At 37.5% G+C, this 11,349-nt stretch overlaps 1 protein-coding gene across 1 annotated transcript in view; it reads right to left on the bottom strand.

Moving 5' to 3' along the window:
• Positions 1–3,858: 3,858 nt before the first annotated feature.
• TMEM132C (transmembrane protein 132C) overlaps positions 3,859–11,349 on the bottom strand; it is a 374,589-nt gene continuing 367,098 nt past the window's right edge. Inside the window, exon 9 of the mRNA XM_018576482.1 lies at positions 3,859–5,047. Coding sequence (XP_018431984.1) covers positions 3,869–5,047 — 1,179 coding nt within the window. The 3' untranslated portion in view covers positions 3,859–3,868. The remainder of the gene's footprint in view (positions 5,048–11,349) is intronic.

Here is an 11,349-nt window from a genome sequence, read left to right as displayed (position 1 = left end):
AGAATTCCCCTCTTAGTCAGTTAATATAAAACAATTGTTACCAATTGTTCTGCAGAAATCTTTAGAATTTGGGATTTCCAATAATTTTATTTCTCAGTGACCAAATATAGAGGGGGATTCTCCCACAGACCGGAATAAAAACTCAATAGTGGTTCTAAGCCTTTCCTACTCTATAAAAAAAATTTTTGGGCTATAACTACACTTTAGGTGCAGTTGGCCCAATACAGTTGGTCTGATTAGTTGCTGCCTGTTAGTGAACATCTCTGAATTGTGCACAATGCCATTAAATAAAGCCTTTTATGCTGTAAATTACAACTCAATGGGGTTGATTTAGTAAAGGAGTAGAGAATATTCACTTTGTAAAGTCAACGTTCACTTATCTTAATAAATGTGATCAAGCTGTGTTCACGTCAGTCTTCCAATTATGTTATTTTTGTCAACCATCCAAATGTGCAGACAAAAACACCTGTCCATAGAGTCTGTTTCTGAGATTAATTTACCTGTAAAAAGTCTGAAATGCCAGCTTTGGAGCCTACTGTGCATGTACAGACTCATCTGTTACACCATAACAATCTGTCATCTGTTTTGTCCCCTTCTCTCCCACTCGCAATAGAAAAGGGGAAATACTCCAGCTGGCTATTGAGGACCCGAGCTTCAGACCTCTTCTCTTAAATAATTGCTAAAGAAAAGGGGAAATACAATATGTTGTGCTGCCTTGAGGTAAAAGTGTGCCACAAGCATTAGTTAATTAATCAGTTTTTCTGCACTTTCAACCAACCACCTTCTTCAATGCTGCCTATCCCTCAATAATAGGGTGTGTGTTCTAGTAGTCTCTCTCTACCCCATCTCAGTTGATCTTCTCATCCTACCTGTTCCAAATGCTCCCTCCCTGTATGCTAAAATACTCAATCCTGTGCTCATAGGAAAATACATTTTGGCAAAGTCTGCAAATGATATAATGAAGTGGAAAAATGCATTATATGACTGTATTACCTTTAAAGAGAATATGAGCATCTATTTACTGACTATATATGAAAAATGATCAGGTATGAGTTTCCTGCATGTAAAAATTGCTCATACCTTGTTTAGAATAAAATATAGGCTTTTATAATAATAGTTTAACATCACAAATTCTGTATTTTTTAAAATTAAAAGTTGTTCTATAATCTATTACAAACAATGTATGTGAATGGTTTTCTCTCCGGGAAGTTCATGACTTACATCTTTATAATAATTATGCTGTTTATCATTGGTAGTGATAATACCATAGAACCAAGAAGGTTGGCCAAAACCCTTTTCCACCTGATGTTTTGTTGCTATTCTTCAAAGGGACTATACTAGTTTTGGGTCAGTTTTATTTCAGTTTTTTCTTAAAGATTATAACTTTTAAAACTGTGGTAAAACAATAGTTGTACAAATAAAAATGTAGTATGGGACAAAGGAGGATTATTAATATATCACACAGTAGACAGTAGGTTACTTTAAAGCTCTGTTTGCCTGATATTGAGCCTTCTAATAAGGAATCAATGCTCAGAGGACTCATTGAGGCTGATTTAGTAAAGCAGTATAGGCTGCATAGGCTGTTAGCAAAGTGAATGTTCACTGAGCTTAGGTGATGATGAATCCAGTTTTCTTCCCTCGCACATGGTTGGATATGCATAAGGAACACAGGTTTGCCTTTTTGCTAACAGACTTTTTAAAGTGAACATTATTGTTGCTACAAAAGGACATGATTGGACATTCAAAGAGAACACAGCTGCACCGTATGATGTGAACATTCAGTTTGCTAGGTGAACATTCTTTATGCCTTTAGTAAATTAAACTCCACTTTCTTTTAACAACTTGTAGATTAGATGACATATGGCTCTTAAGCTCTTTTGAAATTATTCAGGTATCCTGACCACCATTGTTGTGAACAATTACATTTTGGAGCAGGGAGACTGCACACTGTTAAATTATATTCTGACTTTGGACTTGTGCTGTGCTAGTGTATTGTTTGTTCTGCCAAGATATGAATGTGAAATACCATCTCCATTATGAATCATTGTATACTATAGATATATTTGTGGGTCATTGTTATTTGTAGTGAAGGTGGCTAGTAAACTTGAGCTTTTCAGAAATGCTAAAACCACACTCCAGGAAAAAAAATAGTAATTTACACACCAGAGTAGTTTGCATCACCCACCCCTCCTCACTGTTGTCCATTCACAAAACGTTTGGTATTTTTGCAAAGAGTACAAGGCATTCTATGATTGGAGAGGAAAAGGCAGGGATGTGAAATCATCTCTCCTCCTGCAATCACAGAATGCGTGGTGTGTCGGGTGAAAAAATACAAGATATTTTGTTAATGTGCAGAAATGAGGAGTGGCGCTTGATGCGGCTGGAGCACTTTACTTCTCAAGTCACATTGCTCATTCCCCGCAGTCCCTGGTAGCTTGGCCTTATGTGGAGGATACAGCATGCTGCAAGATGAGGTTTTTTTTTTTTACTTTGCAGCGACCATTCACAGGTAACACACTGCTTTTTAATAATAATTTACTTATTCAGTGTTGTATGTAAATTATCATTTTTCCTGGAGTGTGACTTTACTTTACTTTATACCTGAAAGCATTCTCAAACACATGGTTTAAAGATGTGTTGACATTGTAGCACCAATAGGCCAACTCCTTTGACTCTAATAAGCTGCCTTGTCTTTCTTTAAAGCAAATACTGTACCATTTAGTGTATAAGCATTCCATGAGGTGCCTCCTCTGTTATGCATCATTCATTTCTGTGGACATGTTGTAGCCCATTGTTTATTAAAGTACAGCATCCCATAGCAATAATTAAAAGTAATTTGTCATTGCTCTCACTACTCTAAACTGAGCTGGAATCTCATTGGCTGCTATAGGTATACACAGCATCATTGCTCCCTACCACAGCTATTAAACTTATGAATTAACTCATTATATTCATGTTAACAGCATTCTTTTAAAAATAAATCCATTACCTTGTAATGTTCTAGTACCATTAAGTCCCAGATTGTGCACTGCTGTTAAGTCAGATAATCACACAGACAGATACAGTATTAGCCTGCAATTTGCTTAAATGCAGCTTAATTCAGTAAAAAAAACAAACAATAAAACAATGTGCAAAGCACAGTAACCCAAAGCAGACGATCAGATTTTGCACTACAAAAGTCCAATCAATGACTTGCATTTGAGTTGATTGCTATGAGTTACAGCACTCTGTACTTTGCTTTCTGCAAGAAAGATTTGTGAATGCTGAATCAACTGGGATGCTATACTGAGACCTTGTATATGAGATATTAATGCATATAGGGGAAGACAATGATAAATACTTTTAACAAGCAGTATAACTTATATATGGACCATCATAAATAACCTTCCATGTAGGCCCTTGCAAGAATTTAGATAACACAAAAACTTTTACGGACATAGTCTCCCTCCCCCATTTATTGTACATATTTACAGAAATGGGGAAAGGAATGCTTCCCAGGTTTGTGAAAATATTGTTTTACATATTGTCCTTTAGTTACATTTCTTAGAAATATAAAATGTTTTTTTTTACAGTTTTTGTTTTTTTATAAACCGTTTTTGGTACCTTCACTGTATGCATGATTTTTACTTCATTATCCTGTGATTTTCATAAGAACATTCATTTGCTGACTCATTTCCTTCCAGTTTTTACATCCAACTGATTTTCATTAACTTAGTATTTGCTCTGTCTTAGAAAACTATGCACATTTTGGCATCTATGTGTTATTTAACACATGGGGTTGGAGAACCCAGTGGTCCTTCTTATCACAACGAATCATAAAAAACTTGAAGGCATCAATATTGTCAGAAAAATCTTCCCACTTGGCTGTTTATATTTTATCTTTAAACTTCTGCATATAGTTTTTGAGGTCCTTGGATTCTCCTATGTCCATATCTTGGCACACCCATTTAATATCATCTTCATTGGCTGTCAATAATGACTTGACTGTTGGACAACTGTCATCAGCTGGGATTGTGGTAAAGGTAGTAAATTTTACTCGCTTTCTCTTTGAAGTTGGGGAATGTAAGGGATCGTTTTTCTTGTTTTTCAATGGTTTTTCAGTTTCTTCTCCTGATCGATGTGGGTGGCTTTGCACATTCTTCTGAGTGTTACCATTGAAAAGATGATGACTCTCTTCTAAGGAAATCCCATGGTCTATAATGGTGGTGTGCTCATCCTGCTGTGGGGATACATCTGGTGTGCTTTCCAGTAACTCTGTTTCATTACCCAACCACACCCAGTCATGAGAGTGAGTCAAGTTTGCTTGTCCTTCTACTGGCATTTGCTTGTGACGATATTTCAGAGCAAATGTGGCACAGTTAATTAGGAAGACTAGTATGGCAAGACAGAAAACCCCAAGTAATGCATACATTCCAATCTCCAGATCACTTAAGCCTCTGTGTGCTTGCATAAGGTCACTGTCTTCTGCCTCTCCATTGCTTTTCGGTAAGTCTACTTGGGCAGGAAAATTGGTAAAATCTATTGGGATGTTTTGCAGAGGGCTATCTTCAGAAAATCTGTTTCCATACATCCTATTGTTTAACACCGATCTAGCAGTAGTGCTACCTTTTCGTATTGCACTTTTATCATGTTCTAGAACAGAGTCATCAAACCTTCCATCACTACCATAACGGTCATTGTCTGTAATCTTCTGTTTGCGGTCACTGGTGTGATTCTCAATTTCCTCCTCATCATACTCACGCTCACCAGGAGAAATTGCATCATTTTGCCCAAACTTGACTTTGATATATCCATTTCCTACAGCAAGAACACTTTTTCTTTTTGACTTTTGGCAAGATTCAGAAATCATGAAGTCTACTTTCACCAGAGCTCCTTGTCCTTCCCCTTCTGCTATCACTACGGGCAATTTTATTAAACTACTTTGGTGAGTGGAGACAATGGATTCATCAAGGGATGTAGCAAAAATGGAAAAGTCTTTGGAATCATAAATATCAAGGGGTGTTACAACTCCATCACTGAACTGTATCCAGACACTGACCACTGCTTCCTAAAAGAGGAGAGAAAAAAACAATCTGATGTAATTTACTGTGGTTTACATTTTAAGAAATACATGCATATGTGTGAATATTCCTGCAGTCTGATTGCTCAATTAGCTTCAGGTTTGAGCTTTATGGGGTTTTTTCCTTTATTTTAAATTATCAAAGGTCCCCCCTTTCTAAAATACCAACACCAAGAGGTAAAACAGTACAACCATACATGTTCAAAATTCTGCAAAGAAGGTCTTATGTATGACCTCACACTGATTAAAAATGTCAGCACTAAGATGTTTCAGGGTCTTTCTACTACGTTGTCTGGGGAAGGTAATGGTATTAGGGGGCATAGAACAAAGGTCTTTGGACTCTTGTGAGTATACACAAATTTGTAATTGCAGAATTTTGTGGAAGGGAAGATGGTTCGCTATAGGTTCAAAGTGTATGGTATCAGAGCACACAGTAGAGTTACTGTGTTATAGACATCCATCTATTTTAGCTATAGCCCAAATGTTTATGGGATATTAGAATCTCTTCTAAGTAATTATATTTAAAAAAAAATATAAATTAAAAAACTATAAATAAATATATTATGCAATACAATTATTATTTAACAAATAAATACAATACTGAAGGTTGTGTTGCAATCTTTCCCCTGCTTGTAGATTGTAATCTCTCAGAAGCATATGTAGACTGGTTTACTGTAGAAGTTGAGGATCTTCACTAAATAAATATTCACTTTAATTATGTGAAAAAAAAATCCTGTTCACTTTGAATACCCATTTGTGTGCAGATAAAAACATAAACAGGAATTTGCTTGGATAATTATAGTAAATATTTACAGAATTTGAGTGAATATTTTCAACCCCATTAGTAAATCAGCCCAATGGAATGTCAGTAAATAAAGTTTAAAGAAAAGGGTTCCTGCCTTATATGTATATAAACAGTACTAGCCATTCCCAACTGATATAGATGCAAAAAGGTAGCATTCACTAGCAACTATATTCTCTTTTTTTTTTGCAACCCTAAACTATAGCACATAAATCATGTGCTATTGGCAGGTGTACATTATTAATTCTCATGTTTATGGCAATCTCCAATGCAAATTGTATTCTGATGAATTTTAGATTTTTGCTGCCATGAAAAAGTGATCAGTGATATTGAATTTTAGCAAAATAATTGACTGCACAATTTATCAGATAATTCAAGCTATCTGAAGTAGTCAGTAGTGAGCACTGGAAAATACTGGAAAATCCATAGTAAATGTACACATTATCTAGTTAACGTTAAAGTCTGCAACAAAAATAGGGCTGCAACCAACTAATTTAAGAATAGTTGTCAATTATTCTCATTATCAGTTAGTTTGTTGGATTCCCTAGCTCTCTCCTCCGCACTGGGAGGAGGTCACAGCAAGCAGTGGGTGGGTGCAATGTCCACCCTGTCCAGATATAAGTACTGCCAGACCACATATATTTCCTATGGGCACAAGTGTTGAACACGTCACAGTCTTACAATGCTGCTTACAACCTTTAACAACAGTAGAAGTGTTTCTCATTCTCATTAATCATCATGTTCAGTACATTGATTTTCAGTGTTTCACAACATTATCTGTCACTATTTGTTATCACGTAGTTTTCTCTAATTTTCCAGAGAACTATATAAAGCACTAGTGAAATCAAGCAATATTGCTTTGCTTTACTAATGCTTCTTCGGGTTAGTTCTAAATTGAAGTCCAAACCGTCAACCTAAATTTTTGGCAATAATTCTCATCCAGTAATTAAAGGAGAACTATGAGGTATAACTTTTTTGCATTCTTAGTTTTCATATGATACAGGAGTACATTTTGCAATGTACTCCTGTAATCAAAAATGCACCATAAGCTTACAATTCATTGTAATATACTGTGGGCGGGCTAAGCTCTGTGCTGAGAAGCTAGCCCAACAATATTGGCAGGATCCTCCTCTCCCATTGACTGTTCATGAGAACCTGTGGAGGCGCAGTAGCTCAGGGCACATTCAATCAGAGTTAACACTAGCACATCCATCCTGCAGTTTGTCCTTCATCCACTTTCCTCTCTCTCCTCCACACTGCTGTTTCTAGACAATACACATAGAGGGGACAAAACTGGAGCAGACAAAATCTGGAGCAGCTGTGCATGGCAACCAATCTGCTTCTCTCTTCAGTTTGTGCAGTTGAGATTTGAAAATGAAATAGAGATGCTGATTGGTTGCAGTGCACAGCTGCTCCAGATTTTGTCTGCTCCAGTTTTGATACATTTCCCTCATACCCGTTTGCACTAAGACCAGAGGCGTCATCGCGTACCGGCACTAAGACCAGAGTACCAGGTGACACCCAGCAGTGACGTCATTGCAGTGACGTCACCGGCTGAGAGAGGAGGGGATGCCGCTAAGGTATCCCGCTGGGTCCCCTCCTCTCTCAAGCAAATGTCGGACTCTCAGTCCTTGACCGAGTGCCCGAATTTTCAGAGGGGGATGACACAAAAATAACTGGCAGTCATTTTGGTGTCACCCCTCCAATGGTGTCACCCGGGTGCAGGCCGCACCCCCCTTGTGAAGCCACTGACTAATACCGTTACTTCAGCTTCGTCCTTCCCCCACCTTCCTCCACTCTGCTGTCTTTATCTCTTCTTCTCCCTGTGTATGTCCCAAGACAACAGAGGGTAGGAGAGGGGGTGAGGATGAAACTGAACTGACAGTCTTAGTGCCAATGTGGTATGTGTATTGTCTGAAGATGGCAGTGTGGAGAGGAGAAGGAAGGGGGGAACGAAAGACAAACTACAGGATTGATGTTCTAGTGTTGGTAGACCTGTGATCTGATATGAATAAACTTTGATAGGATGTGCCCTGAGCTGCTGTGCCTGCACGGGTTCTCACGAATGCACAGCAGCTCCTACAAGCTGCTGTCTCTCAATGGGAGAGTAGGAGCCCAATATTGTTGGGATAGCTTCTCAGTACAGAGCTTATCCCACCCACAGTATATTGCACTGAATTTTAAGCTCATGGTGTATTTTTTTTTATTACAGCAGTACATTGCAAAATGTACCCCTGTATCATAAGTAAACTAAAAATGCAAATAAAGGCGTACCCCATAATTCTCCTTTAAGGTAAAAAGTATTTTTTTCATTTTTGGTTGAACTCAATAAACATGACTCTGTGACTATGTAACTTTGATGTTTTAACAAAGCTGCATGCAAAGTGGTAGAACAGTGTCAAATATTTTAGTAAATTTCCCCACCAAAGAAAATTGGTAAAGTGTGGAGATACCTTATCAATTCACCAAGACTCAGAACTTCATGACCTGAGTACCTGCAAATATTGCAAAGTCACTGCATTTCTTAATTACTTTTTCTAACTCCAGTTCAATTCCAGTTTAATTGAATTCACCAAGACAAGTCGCCCACTATACTGTATGCTGACAGTGCAGAGCCGCACTGCAGCCAGGAGAGATTCCGACAACATTGTCAGGATCCGACTGCGTGCCTGATTGCCGGCTCTAGAGGCGAATCTGGCTGTGCCTACCCCCTCCCTGTCTGTCCCTCTATTCAGCGCTGGACAGTATCAGAGTGTATTTCACTTTACCCATAATTATCCTTTAACTGCAGGCATTATATCAAAAGTATTACATTTATGATGGCACTATCTAGGCAACATAAGTAGAAAAATTGAAGTAGAAATATGAAAAGAATGGCAATGGTGCATTCTGCCCATATGTTTACCAAAGCAGTTTTTGTTTTTCTGAGCTTCCCTGTAACATTTTATTATCGGCTTCATCCTGCCATAGATTCAGTCATTTTCCACCACATGTAACAGGGTGACAATGTTGTTTGCACTGCAGTGAAATCATTGCAGCATGGTCATTCTGTGAACATGGTAGTTTTAGATGGATTTTAGGTAAATAACAAATTATTTAAAGCTCAACTCCAGCTAACACTTTTTTAACAGTTATAGCATCAGTTTATTCTAGAAACAAACTTTAAACAATATGAAAAAAAGTTAACCAGTGTAAGTGCCCTGTCAGCGTAATAGTTTCTCCCAACCCCTGTAATTTGTTTATTTTTCTAAGCAGCTTGGCCTTCAGGTAAAGGGTGAGAAAAATATTTAAAAAAACATTAATATTCATATAATTACAGGTATTTACCCCATACAGTTACTAGAATACAATACTTTTCACCATAACAGGTCTGCAAAGTGCAAGTTTACCCTTGCAGTTCAATAAGGTAAACATCTTATTCATCACATTTACTGACACTTATAAATTTGAATAAAAGTTTAATGTCCCTTGTAGATTATACTTTCAAGATTTTAAATGACTTTTGCATTGTCACTTACAAATTTCCTTCAGAACATTGTCTTATACGGAAGGTGTAAGTGCACTTATCTTTATGGAAGCCCCTCCCCCAGGATTTTTAAACTGTACTGATTCAAAATGCAACTTCCTAGAGGCATTCCAGTCCATGGCTGGCCTAAATTACATTCATGTCAATGGAAGGCCTGGTAGACAATCTTTGGGCTGGCATTCCATTGCAATGATTGAAGGTTACATTCCATATGAATTTATATATTTAACCATGCTTAGGTGTATAATTTAAAATATGCATGGTATGCTGCAATGCCACCAGTAAAACAACTGTTCATAAATATCAGATCCTTATGCACTGCGCTATACCCAATAATTAGTACTCAATAAATGTATCAAATTTACAACTAAACATCTTATGATTGATCCAATTCAATCATGTGCATCACGTATAATTAAACAGATATTGTGAAAAAAAATAATATAGTAAGTGTTATAATAAGCACATAAATATTCCAAATACTGTGTTTTTCTTCTTAAAATTTCCAATAGTCAATGAAACTCCCCACTCTCCCGAAATGTGAAAAAGAGAAAAATAAACATCTTCTGTGGATTGAATACCCATCAATCACCATGCATAACAATAAGGGATGCTCAGATATCAGTTCAGATACCAGTGCCAATACTTGGCATTTTCACGAGAACTACCAGGGTTGGAGCAGTTGCAGCTGGGACATATCTCTGGTGCTCCACCACTGTCCTGAAATCATTATTTGTATTGTTTTAGAAAACTGTCACATGACAATAAACAAAAATGCATCAGTACTTGTATCTGTGAGTACTTGGACAAGTAGCAGTATTTGTACTTGGAAAAATGGTGCATCCCTAATATATATTTATAAAAAAAAGTAAATCATACATTAAAAACAGGAATCCTAGGAGCCCTGTATGCTCCTTATAAATGACAGCTGCCTCCTAACTTTTGAATTTTTCTCTAGTCTAGTCTTGGAGCTGGAAAAGTATCTGTACTTGCACTTGTACTAAGTATGGTACTTGGTATCTGAACATCCCTCATTACAATAGTGTCCAAAATTCTAATGTGTATATCTTCACAGCACAGTGCTCAAAAGACTTGTGAAACTGCACTCACCGGACCCTAAAAGGATTAGCCATAAGTGCTCGTTACATTCCAATCTGGCAAGAGCTCCTCCCAATAGCCTCTACTTTCTCCTATATGCATCAGGGATAAGGTGCAGGGCTGGAGAGATCTTGAAAATTTGCTGTATGGTTATGGATTGCATAGAAATGATTGCTAAGCTGCATTTCAACCCTGCTATTGCCTGTTCACACAACGTCCGTTTTCTGTGCTGACCTGATCCGTACGCTCCTGCACTAAAAATGCATTCCAATGTATCCCTATGTGTTTTATGGGCTACAGTTCCCACGCGTGCAGTCCGTTCAGGTTACGACACAAAAAATACTGCATGTGACATTTTGTAGGGTCAGGAGATGGTCCGGAAACGCAAAACGTGTCAAAAACGCATTGCACTGCAGATAACATACTGACAGCCCCACTCCAGCAAAAAAAATTAAAAAAATAAATTTAAAACTGGAACGCATAAAAAAACGCGACAAAAACACATAGCACCGCGTCTGCAGATCTGCGCCTGGTCCGGACCTGATCAGGACCTGAAACTCATGTGAACAGGCCCTTACATTTCACGAATCAGTAAAATATGCTGTTTTGTGGATGCTGTTAAGTAAAGTATGGTAAGTAGTAAGGAACAAGCTCATCTCCATATCTGATTATTTTTTTATTCACCTAATTACATTTCATGAGTTATGATTGCCTAGATGTCTGCACTGTGTGATACTCCACAGATCCCACAAGTCAAAATGCAGATAGATGATTAGAAAATATGCAAATCACTGGTTCTTCTAAATTCAGTCATCATTAGAAAAAAGTAAAATTTAACTTTAGGTTTTAGATTTCAGGTGGAGG

The sequence above is a fragment of the Nanorana parkeri genome, unplaced genomic scaffold (genome assembly GCF_000935625.1).
Source record: "Nanorana parkeri isolate BGI_ZX_2015 unplaced genomic scaffold, ASM93562v1 scaffold68, whole genome shotgun sequence".
NCBI lineage: Eukaryota > Metazoa > Chordata > Amphibia > Anura > Dicroglossidae > Nanorana > Nanorana parkeri.
This window is presented reverse-complemented; position numbering and strand designations above follow the sequence as displayed.